Source organism: Cydia fagiglandana, chromosome 13, assembly GCF_963556715.1.
Source record: "Cydia fagiglandana chromosome 13, ilCydFagi1.1, whole genome shotgun sequence".
NCBI classification, from domain to species: domain Eukaryota; kingdom Metazoa; phylum Arthropoda; class Insecta; order Lepidoptera; family Tortricidae; genus Cydia; species Cydia fagiglandana.
This window is the reverse complement of record NC_085944.1, coordinates 9,805,804-9,821,486: the sequence shown is the minus strand read 5'-3', so window position 1 is coordinate 9,821,486 and position 15,683 is coordinate 9,805,804. Positions and strand designations below refer to the sequence as shown.

Here is a 15,683-nt window from a genome sequence, read left to right as displayed (position 1 = left end):
AATAAACTCAACTTTTAAAAATCCTGCAACTTGGCAAAAAAATAAAATGCCAAGTGGACGTTTTATAGTTTATCCCGAATATTTTATTAAATTTGTTTAGTATGTTGGTACAAGATCCGTTCAAAATGCTATTAATAGTGTTCCTAGAAGAATGTTTAAGAATTATTTTAGAATGAAATAGAGAGATCTAAAACTAAACAAGAAATGATGCTAATACTGATAAATGATTACATTTTTCAAGCTAACAATAAGTTAAGTTTACTTTGTACATTAATTGGAACTTGGAGACGTAAATAAATTCTTTTACAACTAGCAGTAAGTAATTGAACAGATCCCTCAGTTGTCAATGTCAAATCTGTCAAACCAAAGGCGTAGCTTATGCTTAGACATGTGTCAAATATTTTATTGTTGTTCCAAGCACCTCGACACGTGCGTGTAAATTATATTACTTAGTCTATTTATACTTAACAGTCCTAGCTAAAGAATAAATTATCATGGACGTCGATACAACGGAGGCCCAGTTGCAAGTCCGATTCGTTACTAAACAAGAACAGTAAGTACCCACGTTCATCTGAACAATTTTGCCGGTCTGGTAGCGTTAATGTTCCATGTGTATACCATATCTTGTGTTTCAGATATGCGGTTCCTGACAGTCCCTACGCCATACAAAGCAATGTGCAACCTGCAGACCTCAACACATTGGTCAATGCCTTGCTCAAAGAGGCTGACAGCTCAGCAAAGACAGTTGAATTCGATTTCTTAGTGTGCGGGGAACTCTTGTGCTCGGCTCTTGGTGACCATCTTCAGGAGAAGGGTGTGTCTACGGAACAGACTTTGGAGGTTGAGTATCTGGAGAGATTCCCGGCTCCAAGCCCACAGGACTGTTTGATGCATGATGATTGGGTTTCTGCAGTACAGGCCCATGGAAATTGGTAAGATATGTTAATAGTGTAGTTAATTTTGAGTGCTGCTTTAAAATTATTTATTAAAAACACAGAATAAATAATAGTACATACAGAAGGAAACTTCCTACAAACCAGTTTGACAGCGGCTCACTGTCAAATCATGCTGCCCCTTTCTAATATATGTCACTATCCCTTTTGGCTATTTAGGGTTGTCAAGTCATTATTGTATCTGTGGTTGTGCTTGCAAAGGGACATCATGTCAAGCCTAATAATAGCTCGGAGCCGAACGGAGCCGAGTTTGTTTTGCACCCATGGTAAAAACTCTGATTAGGTATTAGTAGCCATTTCCAAAGAAGAAAACTTAATTGAATTTTTTTTTATTACATAACAGGATCCTATCGGGCAGCTATGACAACAGTCTTCACATCTGGACCACCAAAGGGCAGCACAAACTGGCTATACCAGGTCACACATCTCCAATCAAAGCGGTCTCTTGGGTGTCCGTTAATGGTGATCAAGCAGTTTTTGCTAGGTAAGAAGCATTAATGAAATAAGAACCAATCTTTTGGAGAAGATGAAAAAGATCACATTGCATAATGCAGCATTGGATTTGAGGATCTGATGCTAAGTATCTTTAAATATGTTTTGCTGCAAAGTGAAGTTACTAAAAGTCTGAGCATAATAATTTTAGTTAGAGAATTGTATTTAACTGATTTTAAAACCTTTAGGTTTATGGACATAGAAGTTGCACAACTGAATAATTTCTCAAGTATGTTTACTGCACTTTATTGTAGGGTAGTAAGACATTTTTGACCCTTTACACAGAATAATTAATAGTACTACCGTACTTCTTCGTAGTCGAATCCTCATGTCTGAGGGTCATGACCACCATAAGTCGCTCTGTGCTGTAGTGCTCTCCATCCTGGCCGATTCATTGCCTTCCTTAAGGAACCCTGGAACCCCTCGCGTGTAACATCTTGAATGGCGTTGAACCAGCGTGTGGGTATCCCTCCCTGTTTTCGATGTCCTTCAACAGGGCCAACTAGCAGAGCCTTTTCCAGGCTACCAGGTTCACACCGGGCCAAGTGCCCAAAAAAGCCAAGCATTCTCCCTCGGCAAATAGAAGAAAGACGAGTCTGGAGTTTCGCACCCCTGCCCTTTATCATATTTTAGAGATTGCTGTACATATAACTGCATTAATATTATTTCTAGCGGTTCCCATGACCAATCAGCGATGCTGTGGGTGTGGAACGTGTCCAACAACTCCGTGGACTGTGTGGTGACGTGCCGGGGCCACGAGAAGGGAGTGGAGTGCTTGTCCGTGTCCGCGGATGCCTCCAGACTGGCCACTGGCAGCTGGGACACTAATATATGCTTATGGAGTGCTAGTGAGTAGACATTTGTATTTTTTTTTGCCTTTTACTCGGACAATACATTTCTTGTTCATATATTTCACTAATTCCATTTTTTTTTTGTGTGTCCATTTGCCAGGTGGCAAAGGCCTCCTCCAATCTTTATGTTGTTGTTGTTGTTGTTTTCTATGTTGTTGTTGAGTTATTTGTAATCTATGATAGTTTAAAATAATATCTGTGTACATAAGAATATAGAGCATAACCAAGGAAAGGTAACTAGTGTTATATCATATCCCGAATTTTGTTGCCTAGCTATCACGGTTCATGAGATACAGCTTGGTGACAGACAGACAGATGGACAGCAGAGTCTTGGTAGTAGGGTCCCGCTTTTAGCCTTTGGATACGGATTGCTAAAAATCTCAAAGTTACTCACATTGTACGAAGTTTATTTTTTATTTTTTGTAAAATTAACTAATACTTGTTTATAAGAAATATTATAGGAATATAATAGGAAAGTTGAGCATACCTTCTTTTAGGTTTTCCTGTAATTTAATCCAATTTTAAGGCCAGTAAATTTAGAGACTACAGGTAATGGTTAATTTTCTTCTACTAACTTAAATATTTACTAAATTATAATTTTGGTTGATAGGTCTTTCTGATGAAGACAATGTACCGGCCAAGAAGAGGAGCAAATCCGACCGCGGGCAAGATCATGGTAATACACGGGTGAGTTTTAAATAGAGATGCAACGGATAGTTGTTTGGCCGGCGGAACTATACCTACATTTCGGTTTTTCAGGTGCGCATTCTGCAGGTTTGACCTGTTTCCTAGTAAACGTTCGCGTGGACTCATTTCTAGGTTCGAAATGAGTGCACGTGCAGTCGTGCAAGTCAGTGGAATTATTAAATTGTTTTAAAATAATAAACAAGTACGATTATGACCGTGTCTGTTTCTTAAATCCAATTTGTTTACTCCGAAATCAAGCAATGTTACTATCCGGTATCCGGCCGGATAGGTCACTATCCGGTATCCGGCCGGATAGTAAAATAATGGCCGGATAGGCCGGATACCGGATAGTAACCGGATATCCGGTGCATCTCTAGTTTTAAACTGTACTTGCATTGTGTGTGATGTAACCAGAGTACTTCAGTCATTATCAGCCCATGGCATGCAACATCTGTGCCTGATGTCAGCAGTTGACCACGACAGTCAGCAAAGAGTATAACAACAAAGAAGAAGATGATTAACATTAAACACTCTCCTGCGCATTCAAACAACCATTACGTCCCAAGAAGCTTTTGATCCTTCTGTCCGACCAAACCGAGTCTCAAATCCTGTCGTCCCACTCAAACGGATGATACGTTCCCTTTTTTGCTTGAAAATAATAGTAGATTTTGCACAATACAATTTGTATGCGTAGTTTTTGAGAAGTTGTCAGGTAAACGTCAATCTCGGTATGTATCCCTATTCGCCCCGTCGTCTCCATTCGCCCTGACATCTCTATTCACCCCGGTTGACGTCACATATTTTACGACCTCCGGTTATTTCTCAGGAACCACTGGCAACGTTAAAGGGGCATCGCGAGGCGGTGTCCGGCGTACAGTGGATGGATTACAACACGGTCCTATCCAGCGGCTGGGACCATCTGCTCAAGATATGGGACTGCGAGCTCAATGGCATCAAACAGGAAATTGCCGGTTAGTTTACTTTTTTTTTCTGGCTTACTCCCTGCAACGGTATCGTCTTGGGTCGCCCCATTCGTTTTTCGTCAAGTTCTTAAATTAGTCCTATTCTGCTTTCGTCACTCATTCTACATTGAAAGCCACCGACGATTCTAACGAATGTAGAATGAGTGACGAAAGCAGAATAGGACTAATTTAAGAACTTGACGAAAAGCGAATGGGACGACCCAAGGAGATACCCCTGCAACTCACACAGGGTGAATTAGCCAATGTCGGTGTTGACTTTCACACGTGAGGAGAATTTTCGGTATTTATTTTTTCGGTATTGTAATGTGGGGTTAGTAGTAGTAGTAGTACCTAGTAAAATACTTTATTGTACAAAAAGAAACATAAAACATGAAAGAACACACATCATTAGTACAAAGGCGAACTTATCCCTTCCCTTTAGTTTACTTTCTTCAAAACAAGTTTTCAAATGGTCACACCTAGAACCTAGAGTTGTAAGTGTTATGTATTCTCTGAAGATAATATAGGTTTTTCTTTACATTTTCTGACTTTCATAAGTGTGTTATAATATGCCTACTGTACTATACTATACATATATAACTACTTTTAACGTTTTACATATGTGGTACTTTTAAAAAAGTTAAAAAATCCAGAGATCTTGTATATTTTTGAACAGATATACCTACTTGTGATAAAAAATTTGATGCTATTTGGGTTTGTCATTAGTAGGTAAGCTTCTGCCACAGAGCTGAAGAGTTGTAGAGCTGAGAGTAGAATAATATCACTAAAGACAAAACTGTGATTTACATCGAGCTGATTTCGCACGCACACATACTTATTTGGTTTAAGCCAATCACCGATCGCCCTCAGGTTATGAATGTACGAGTGTCACACCTAAACATAACGAAATCGGCGTGTTATAAAATCACAGTATCGCCCCAGTGATTTCTTCTTTGCCCATCTTTTAACTCTATAGTTCCTGCATATGGCTGTAGTTTGACTGTGTGTATTTCAGGCAACAAAGCATTTTTCGACGTGGACTGGTCTCCGCTCAACAACACCATGATAACCGCCTCCGCAGACAGACACGTCCGGCTATATGATCCAAGATCTCAAGGTAACAACAGGTCTTTTTCTATTTGCCTTTGGATTAAATTTATATCATCATCATCATCATCATCTCAGCCATAAGACGTCCACTGCTGAACATAGGCCTCCCCCTTTTTTGGGGGGTGAATGCCATAATCAGGTCATAAGGTAAATTTATATAATAGAGAATATTACGTAAAACTCTGCGTAGAGGGCGTCACTAACTCAATCACACATGGCCTACCGTGAAACACGATAGTCGAAAGTTTGGTTTTCGCGTTTCACGGTAGGCCACCTGTAAACAAACCGCCTTGATGCATCAATGTCATAGTAAAAACTTGTCAAAAAAAACTGTTTAATGCGTAGTATGTATAATTTACTCTATGGTTTACTAAACAAATTAGTGCTGCACTCTGACGGCAGAACATTGCAGTAATAATATGAAGCCCTATAAGCTTTTAGTCTTCTTACAGTTGACGCGCAATTTCTTTCGCGTCAACAGGTTTGCCATCTTGTGGCCTACATACAGGGTGTCCCAGAATTCGACGTCAAGCCGTAAACGGATGATAGACCAAGTCATAACAGTTATCATAAAAATACAAAAAAAAATCCAACTCAAGTTCTTTAAAAATTATGGTTACTTTAAAAATTCACAAAAAAATCCACACCCTGTAATTATTCAAGATTACACAATAATAAAAAAATTAGAATAAATTATGGAATTTGTAGTAACAAGAGTTAAAGAACCATTACAGGGTGTGGATTTTTTAGTGAATTTTTAAAGTGACCATAATTTTTAAAAAACATGAGTTGGATTTTTTTGTTGTATTTTTATGATAACTGTTATGACTTGGTCTATCACCCGTTTACGGCTTGACGTCGAATTCTGGGACACCCTGTAGAAAACTTAACATTGACACTTTTCGCTTATTTTGGTTTTGATTAATAAGGAACTCCTGTGCTGCCCTGAATTAAAAAGTGTCAACACTGTAGTGTCGTCCCGTTTTCTTATACACATTGGTTTGAAAGGGACGACACTACAGTGTTGCCGCTTTTTAATTTCTACTCTCTTGCCAAGCTATAAATTCGAATTCCGTTCCAGAAAGCATAGTAAAGACGACGTTCACGTCTCACACGGGATGGGTGCAGTCAGTGCGCTGGTCGAAGACACGGGACACGCTGTTCCTGAGCGCCGGCTGCGACGGACAAGTCAAGCTGTGGGAGACTAGAAGGTTATTGTCAACTTTATTACAAAGCTGCTAGAGTCTATTTTTACGTGTTTTTTTAAAGTCGGTCAGTCTCTGGTTGGAGACGCCTCAACGGTATGGGTGTGGTCAGTGCATATAGGTCGGCTGTCGGCTGCGACGAAAAAGTCAATCGGTGGCAGACTGGATTTGCAATTATGAACTTTATCTCAAACGCCATAGAGTAGTTTTTTGCGTGTTAGTCAGAAAACAAACACTAAATGTGTGCAGCTAAGGGCCGGTACGGTACAGACAACCCAACTCAACCAATACAAGTTGCAGTCTGTCTGCACTGTTTTTTGCAGAACCCTTTACTAATTAGTATTTCACCTGTCCAATTTCTATGTCCAATGTCATTGCCTCTCTCTCATTACAGCAAAATGTGAGACACAATACACGTTGGACAAAGAAATTGGATAGGCAGAATACCACCCTAACTTAGTCATATATTTTCATTTATTTGTGTGATGAACACTAATATTTCTGTGGCCCTAGTGAAAAAGGGTACAAGTAGTAAAAGGGCACAGGTGTTACTTGGAACTTATACCCATTTACAACCGCGCTGCCCGAGACTTATACCTTTTTTCACTAGGGACACAGATTTGTTCCTGAGTCATGGGTGTTTTCTATGTAATAAGTATGTATATCGTACAAGCCACCCATAGTACAAGCTTTGCTTAGTTTGGGGCTAGGTTGATCTGTGTAAGGTGTCCCCTAATATTTATTTATTTATTTATATTCCAGCCCCCGCACCCCGCTGTACGACCTGAGCGGTCACGAAGACAAAGTGCTGTGCTGCGATTGGTCCGTGCCGTCGCTGCTCGTCAGCGGCTCCTGCGACAACACGCTCAGGATATTCAAGGCCAAGACCGCTCTGAACGCTTAAACTGTACACAATGTTACAAGAGTACACTGAAAAAGGTACGATTTAACCCTTCTGACGCCAAGGAAATTAAGTGCTGGTAGCACCGAATCGTAAGCGAACGCGATTACGTCATAGTTACTGCTGTTTAATATTTTAATCAAGCCGTTCGGGTCGTGAAGTGCGTAGCGGGGGGACAAAAACTAAACTAAATTTGGTAAACATGTGAAATTTCGTGTGCATACATTTTCATAACATTTGACAACGGTTAACTGTCAAATAATTAATGTGGCGATGCATTTTGGTCAGAAAGTCATGGGTTGTAAGTTGATGCGGCCATGAGCACTCTGTACACTTGTAGGTATGTACATAGGATTCATTAAATATGTTTTTGCTAAGTTGTAAGCATGTAACATGTATTTGTAGGGCTTTGAAAGGGTTAACATTGTCCACAATATTACTATTTGCAAATGCAATTAAATCTTAAAATTTTGAGTGTACTCTTAAATTAGCAATAGCGATTCATTTAATAGTAAATAATAATAGTGGTATCAATTTAAAAAGGGACTGCTATAATTCCACATAGATTTATTCAGAAGATGCGTTTGTCAAAATGAGTAAGTTTCCGATTTTCTTGAGGGTATGTCCGTCTATGTATGTATTTTACTATTCGTAATTGCTCACGGTGTTCATAAACTATATTAGGATAATGATTATCAATAAACAATATTGTCCACTTATTTAATCTTTTGAACGCCAAACGGCGCATCCATTTGCCGTGCCACTGACGCCACGCGGGTAAAATTTAGTATTGTGAATAAATAATGCCAGCCTAAAAGTGGGGTATTTTTCAGTAGTATTTTCATCAAAAATCGATCGACGTCAAATGCCGTCTTTGGCGTCGTTGTCACGATTTTGCGTTGACGTCAATAGCCGTCTGTGGCGTTCAAAAGGTTAAATACCTCTTACTAAATAAACAGTATGAATGTATTTCTGGATCCTTGACTGTGAGTAGGGTGGGGCGTGTCAGAGCGTCATAAAATAAAATGATGAACTAAATTTGGTTTCGCTTGTTTTATTCAATCACTTGCTCTTACAAAATATGTTCAATGCAAAGGAACATGACTCGTCACAATAAAACATGCTTCTTAGTACCATTTTGTTTTATTTATATATTATTTTAGTTTCCATTCAGCATAACTATAAATAATGCGGGTCACATAAAATGCTCATAGCACAATATAGAAACTTGCAAACACTTTGTAACAAAATAGATACATAACTTTCCTCTGTCTTTTCTCTGAGAGAAATGCTTACTATTATCATAGTTATGCCAAACCTCACGTCATAACACAACGAAGCAACATGTTCCTTAAAAATATTCTTTCTTACCAACAATTTCATTTCTTTTTTTTTACATTTTATGAAGTTTTATTTTCGCTTTTCGTATTTCTAGGCTACCTAACTAAATTTTTAACTAAACTATGCTACTGTCTAGACTAGTCTGCCGGGTAGAACACCACGCTATAATAATACACATTGGACAAATACAATCGTATCGACACTTCAGACAGATTTTTTTGATTAACTTTTCTTTCTTTACACTTAGTCAACTACATAACAAAAGAGGTGAAAGCAAACGTTGTTGAACGGAAACTTATTCGACGTGTTCGCTAATTCTCCGAGACTTACGCTACGGCGCGCGCGGCGGGCGCCGCTTCAGTCCATTCAAATTAAATTATTTAATAAACTAATAAAGGAAACTACCCTAGAGGGGCGCCGCGCCGCGCACGCCCGAACATATATTAAGCTAGGGCTCTATTCTATCTATCTTAGCGTCGAAACATTTTTTGCTATTCTATCTATCTATAGTTAAGCCTAGACCTAAAACTAGCCCTCTGTCGCCCCCTCTACCCCCCACTAGTCGCGCTCTCTTACATTAACACTTACGTTTAAGAACATTTACTTACACGAGCTAAGAGTTCGATCTATTCACCGACATGGTATTTCTTCAAGTTTTGGTTTTATTAATTGGTTCCCCAATACCTAACATCGTTTGTGCTCATTGTTCTGATAGTTCCTCTGCCTATACATAACAAATGATCCGCAACCTGCAATACACCTTAAGTAAAGTACTTATCATATCACACATGTCAGAATGTTGAAGTGAGTTAACTAGGAACATCTACGATTTCATCCTCGAGTTCGATTTTACTCCATGTGTGGAAATGCAACGATTAGACAGCCACATTATCTTCTATTAGCCTTTAATACAAAACTTTTAAACGTCTTCTTTACATTAAGTCTACGTTTATGATTACGGTAAGTTCTCTATTACCTGTAAAAATATTGTGTAAAGCACAGTGACGCCACTGCAGTATGTCTCTGAACATCATTACTTTAAAGGAAGCTGAAGGCACTACCATCAAATTAAGTTATTGCTTCAATGGAAGGAAAGCATTAGAAAAATAATTTCATGCTAAAATATTCTATTTTATATCGACGACGGGTAGTTCACAAAGGTTCTTGCCGCTATGTCATATAAAAGTAAAGGGAGTGGATCTATTCTAATAGTTTATACTTCACCATCGGGGAGACATCGTGGAATGAAAGTAAACCCTATATCTAGCACAGGTTAACATCAACCTTACGCATATTACACACCTACTTCGAAACAATCACGGTGCACGAAAATGATAACAAAATGAGGCGAATCGAGTCGGGTTATATCATATACGTTGACATCAATTTTAAATGCAAAGTTTAGCGGAAATACCTATCGGAAGACTGCAATTACAGGAAGCCACAGTGTACGTCAACACTAAACAACCCAATACACGCAACATCTACTTAACTAAGTACCACGACTCGCACGGTACTACATTGCACTTCATGGTTATTCAAATTTCACAAGAAGTAAAGGCGGTTTCATAATCAGTTCCATTGATTTGGCTCGATCAGAAATTATACGCACATAACACTGATCTACGGAGTATTATGGTTTGAATGTAACACTAATAAAAATCTCACTTTCCGTTAGCCTTTGTGATGTGAGTTGAGTTGTACGAACCGATATGAGGGTAGTAGTGAGTGAGGCAGTCAGCTGCGACGCCGGCCGCGCAGCGCGCTCCGACCGTCGCTTTGCGGAACATTACAAGTTCAGCCGTTTACACGAAATCAGGAAACTAAACAGATACAGATCTACTTATTCAGCTTCAAAATCTACGTAATTCATTCAAAACCTGCTGCCAGCTAGTATCTCTGTTCCTGTATTGTTTATCAAAAGTCGGAGATTTACAGGTTTTGAATAAAGAGGTCACGCTTAATCGTCTGTTAAAATACAGTTAATATATCAAACATTTAACTAGTCTTCAGTCCCTGGATTGTATAAATATTTTCCTACTTCTTACTCGACTTTAATGATTTGTATACGTTGGTTCTGATGAAACTCTTGACGTGCCAAAATAGAATTAAACAGTTGCGATATAGTAGGCTTTTACTCGTACCCATCAACAATGTATATACATATCCATGTATAATTTATATATATTCAATATAAAAATATCAAATTTCATATAAAGTCATAAAGTGTACCCAAAACCTACGTGATGGTACAAAAAGTGTTCGTTTACACCAAAACGATGTTTATACTTTGGATTTCAAATCCGATACATTTTATAATGTGGAAATCAATCGTGGAATTTTGTTTGGAGTTCTCTACTGGAATGTGCCGACCGCCTACAAAATAACAACTACAGTTGACTTAGTACATGATTCTCAAAAAAGGATCACTCTATCACGTATTCGAACATGAGTTTCCGACGACGTACAAAAATGTGTATAGACGCGTAAAATGTATATATAGACTACATACAACTGCTTATTGCTAGTTCGCAGCAAGGGCAAGCGAGCTCTCGGCTCCGCCGCGCCGGCCAGCGCATCAGTACGCGCGAGTACAGTACATATAAATTAATTCAGTCTGTTCTGGGTTTGGCAACGACGTCGTATTTGAAAAGTACGTATTTTGAATTAATATAGTTATCTTTTATACTTACTATTGTCTACGGCGAGAAATTAAGAATGAAAAACTAAGCATACCTTCTTAAATTGCTTATGATAAAAGGCGAAAAGTACACACCTAGTTGTGGCGTAGTGAACGTTGTGATGAATTAGAACCGGGTAGGTAAGAGTGGGATGGTCGTCGTGCCATCCTTGTCGAGGGTTTGCCGAGATCGAGAGGCACATAGTTTCATTAGCGTCTACTTATTACATTCTCGTATAACACAAACATTAATCTTTAAAGTTAGGTAAGTATTGCGATCCTTGGAAGACTGCACCGGTATATGAATGTTTTAAGGTACATAATACTGTATAATAGGCAGGAATAGTGCCACTTTTAAAATAAAATATTAAAGCACCATGCCAAACACATTAATAACTGTCGAAAATTTTGATAGAGCAAATCCTACAAAGTGATAAATAATATTCATGGAACTGTATAAAGAATCTTTGAAAGAATGAAATAAAACTAGCAGAGACTAAGAGCCCCCGCAAGTGTTTGCTCTATCACAATTTCATCTATATCCACCGTTCCGCTGTCCAACTACGACTTGACATCATAAACGTTTCTTTTTCAACTGTATTTTAAAAATACTTAGCTTGGAAGATTCTAAATCTTCGGCATTATTATCGTACAAAACCTATTCGGTGTTTCCACCCTTCTTAGCCAATACACACATAACTTTCTTTAACAATGGTACTCTTTACAATACATCGTCCGTAGACGTATCTAACACTTTTGATTCCACATGATATGACCTTTTCATATTCCTATCCAACCTCTCGCAGATATTGCTCCGATGCTAACGGTTACATAAACTATCCGCAAACAAATAATACCTCCTCGCAGTCACGAGACTCGTCATACTAGTATACGGATTGCACGGTTTCTTGTGATTCTGATTTACATCCGATTTACAAACAGTCCGGCTATCTTATAAATTCAAATATGACACTGCGTTAAAAATTAGGATTGTGAATAATGCCCGCCCAGAGGACATGTCTAAATTTAAAAGTTCATCATGAAATTATACTATGCTAAAATAAATACCTAACTATCTTAAATAATCTTGTCAACATGTTCAAAACCTCCGCCTAAAATCTTAAATTTGAAATTTCATAAAACAATAATAAAATTATAATGTAAAAACACATTTAAAAATTGCAGCTATATCTATACATCAAATCCTCTCGTCGAGCCGTCAAAAGACCTCATCAAAACATCACAGCGAATCGAACGATAGCACTAAGCCGAGAGGATGCCGGGCCGGCCGCCGCCACCAAATAAATACGAGAGACGACTCCCAAGTATAAGTCAGGCTTAACAACTAGAAAAAGCGCCGGCGACGGGAGTCGCGCGAGCGGAGCTTTCGATGAAGTCTATAACGGCCGCAAATTATAACTAAAACAAATTAACATTGTAAAAAGTCACAGTTGCTTTGATTTTTGGCTCGTGTACAGCACGGATTGTCAGCATGTCGGGTCTACTTGGGCGGGTACGGCTGGTAGGCCTCGTCCGGGGACGCCGCCGTCGACGCGTGCTCGCTCTCCATCGGCATCTGGATGATGGGCGGCGTCGGGCCCGCGAAGTACTGGTACGGGTGCGACGCGAAGTACTGAAACACAACCGACATACGTTACACACTGCACGCACGTCCACCTGCCAGACACAGCGAGTGCGAGGGTAGCGGGGCGCGAGTGGGCACAGCGGGGCAAAGCATAGGATACGGCTCTGATAGCAAGTTCATATCGACACTCACGTATAATTCATTATCCGGCCTTAAGCTGTCCCAGTTTACCTGGAAAACAGAGAATTTGCATCAGTCTCGCTTTCACTTCGACTGATTTCTCCATTCCTATATTTCGTTTTTGATATATAAAATCGGCCGTTGAATCGTGTGTGGCTGTGTATTTTTTGTCTTAAATTTCAAAAATGCTGTGTAAATATACATTAAGATAAATAAGTACATGTATATTTCTATATTCAAAGATAATATTTGATTGCAATTAGAGTTCTGTTTCTAAATCGATAAAATAATATCCTCCTTCATTTTAACGCCGTTATACTCTGCGCTGGATCGAGCATTACGATGAAACATAAAGGAGGCTCCCATGCATCAGTGATCGGACGGTATTCAGAATCAATCAGTGAATAAAGGAATAGACTAATTTTACTAAGCAGATTTGTCTGCTAGGGGTCTCTATTGTTTCCCAAATAGTTTTAAGTCATAATGTTGTTGTTGGTCCGAATTATCGTTAGTCATAATTGTTTTTTCTCAGAAACGTGTATCTTTTCAGGATTGCCATAAAACGAACCTAACCTAACCTATCTACAGAATAACCTTACAAAAATCCTGAAAAGTTAACGGTTTCAGTTTTATGACTAACGACATTATGACAAACAATACATTATGACTTAAAACTTTATGAGAAACAAAGGGACCCCGTCTGCTAGAGATATTCCAGGAGGTAATTTAAAGTCCGCGAGATCGAATCTTGCCCGAAACGGTCAACTTTTCTATTTAATTAAAAAAAGGGATATTAGTTAGTTGTTAGTATAGGTACATACGTATTGGCTAGGCACAGAGTCGATGGGTATGTGCGTGGGATGCGCGGGGTGCGCCGCGTGGTGCGGCGGGTGCGCGGGCGGCAGCAGCGCGGCGTAGGGCGCCAGCCAGGTGGCGGGCGTGGCGTGGTGGTGGTGGTGCAGCTGGTGGGGGTGGAACGCCGCCACCCCGTACACGCTGCCGCCGCGGTACACCCCGCACTCCCCGCCCGCGCCCGCGCTCACGTTGCCCGCGTACACGCCGCCGACCCCCATCGCCTGTAAGTACTACGTGATCAATGTTTTGGTAATCCACGGTAGTAGCAGGAGCTTTAGGCGTCTAAGGCCCACTTTCACCATTTCACTAACTCTGATTTAACCGGTTAAACCCTTACCCCAGTGTCAAATTGTACTAATAACCATGGTAACTAAGGTTTCACCGGTTAACCCCGGGTTAGTGAATGATGCAAGTCTAAGCAACTAGACACCTGTTTCTGAAAAATGTGAGGTCACGTGACCTTTGATTTTGCAATGGATGATGGATGGACTCGCTAAACAATCGAGTAGCGATAGATTATAACCACAATATTTGAAAATTTGAAATCCTGGCATGGTCGCCATATGAAGTTAAGCATCAATGACACAACAGCTAATATATGTAACTTATATGGAAGAATGTAAAGTGTAGGTGTGGCGATGCAACACACTGCTGGTTTATAGTCTCAAGTTAAAAAGTGGCAATACCGTAGTGTAGTCCCTTTCAAACCAATTTATATAAGAAAACGGGACGACACTACAGTGTTGCCAATTTTTAATTTCTACTCTTTTTTTGTCAGACTGTATGTCTACCTAAGGTGTTGTCTAGTACCTGAGTGAGGGAGTCGTTGTTGTCCCGCCACGCGCGGCCGTTGTTGCCGTCCTGCTTGTTGTAGAGCGCCTTCTTCTTGTTGCCGCCATCTGCGAACTTCACCAGGAGGGGTTCCTTGGCTCCGGGGATCGGGTTGCCGTTGAACATCTGGAAACATGGCGATAAATTGTTACAATAATTGTACCCTTCCCTTTTTAAAATAAACTTCTTGATTGGTTAGTATGACCACCAGCCAAATTGAATCACAAATAATGAAGGCATTATTTGTGATTTAATCTGGCTGGTCTTTCCATTCCTCAACTTCTTACAAAGTTTCCCTCCATGATCTTTTTAACTGTTCCGAGTGACCTATCATTATCAATCCTGACATAGTTACATGTGTTTCCCACTTCACGATTATGTTTTGTAAAATTGTATTGATGATAATAATGATTACAAAATAAGCCAAAATAGAAGCAATTGGTAAGCAGTTAATTACGTAGCACCTCCATTTAAAATCACTTATGAATCTTATGATATTCATCAAAGTAAAAGTGTTTACCTGTATGATCTGCTCGCACTTCTCTCTAGACTCCATGCGCGCGAAGCCGACACCTTTGCTGTGTCCATGCGTGTCGCGCAGGATCCTCGTGGACACCACCTGTCCGAATTTGGCCAGCAGCTGGTCCACGTCGTTCTCCTTGAAGTGCGGCGGCAGGTTCGCCATGTAAAGGTTCGTAGGGTCCTGCTCCTGTTGCTGTAAACGGAAGCCCCGAAGGGAATGTGAAGAACCTGACCGCTGAAGAGGGAATTAAGCCTGTACACACAGAATTCTAGAGGTTACGGTGAAGATTTATTTAGGTCTGAGTCACACGGATTTAACGACGACAAGATACATCGGGCACGAAATATTCCGATTGTATGTAACTATTGATCGCCCATAAGTATGCAGGGTGGCTAAAAAATAACTGCATTCCCGTTGCCAGGGAGGTTTTGGAATTATACTGAGCAACTTTTACTATGGGATCAACCCTGAAATCGCGAAAAACTAATTTACCCTCCCATAGAAAATGGACCAGCCAAAATGTATGA

General features: G+C 39.8%; 2 protein-coding genes across 6 annotated transcripts in view; one reads left to right on the top strand and one right to left on the bottom strand.

Moving 5' to 3' along the window:
• Nucleotides 1-393: 393 nt before the first annotated feature.
• Nucleotides 394-8,294, top strand: LOC134670210 (ribosome biogenesis protein WDR12 homolog). Its single transcript, XM_063527927.1, has 9 exons — nucleotides 394-553; nucleotides 636-932; nucleotides 1,297-1,437; nucleotides 2,118-2,293; nucleotides 2,907-2,983; nucleotides 3,810-3,954; nucleotides 4,961-5,062; nucleotides 6,137-6,266; nucleotides 7,023-8,294. Exons 1-9 carry the CDS (start codon nucleotides 495-497, stop codon nucleotides 7,162-7,164), a joined length of 1,269 nt encoding a protein of 422 aa, XP_063383997.1. The 5' UTR covers nucleotides 394-494; the 3' UTR covers nucleotides 7,165-8,294.
• Nucleotides 8,196-15,683, bottom strand: part of LOC134670206 (protein alan shepard) — a 220,453-nt gene continuing 212,965 nt past the window's right edge. For 3 of the 5 annotated variants that reach the window (XM_063527917.1, XM_063527919.1, XM_063527921.1), the window contains exons 6-10: nucleotides 15,154-15,348; nucleotides 14,613-14,759; nucleotides 13,769-14,032; nucleotides 12,960-12,998; nucleotides 8,196-12,815 (exon numbers count right to left, since the gene is read on the bottom strand). In XM_063527917.1, the coding sequence (XP_063383987.1) occupies nucleotides 12,684-12,815; nucleotides 12,960-12,998; nucleotides 13,769-14,032; nucleotides 14,613-14,759; nucleotides 15,154-15,348 (777 nt within the window). In that variant the 3' untranslated portion in view covers nucleotides 8,196-12,683. The remainder of the gene's footprint in view (nucleotides 12,816-12,959; nucleotides 12,999-13,768; nucleotides 14,033-14,612; nucleotides 14,760-15,153; nucleotides 15,349-15,683) is intronic. The other 2 variants (XM_063527918.1, XM_063527920.1) reach the window with 2 other exon arrangements.

Excerpts from the sequence above, each read along its gene's own strand:
- LOC134670210 (XM_063527927.1), top strand. The coding sequence starts at position 495 with ATGGACGTCGATACAACGGAGGCCCAGTTGCAAGTCCGATTCGTTACT. Across the intron at positions 554-635 it reads TTCGTTACTAAACAAGAACA|ATATGCGGTTCCTGACAGTC; the intron begins GTAAGTACCCAC and ends CTTGTGTTTCAG. Across the intron at positions 6,267-7,022 it reads AAGCTGTGGGAGACTAGAAG|CCCCCGCACCCCGCTGTACG; the intron begins GTTATTGTCAAC and ends TTTATATTCCAG.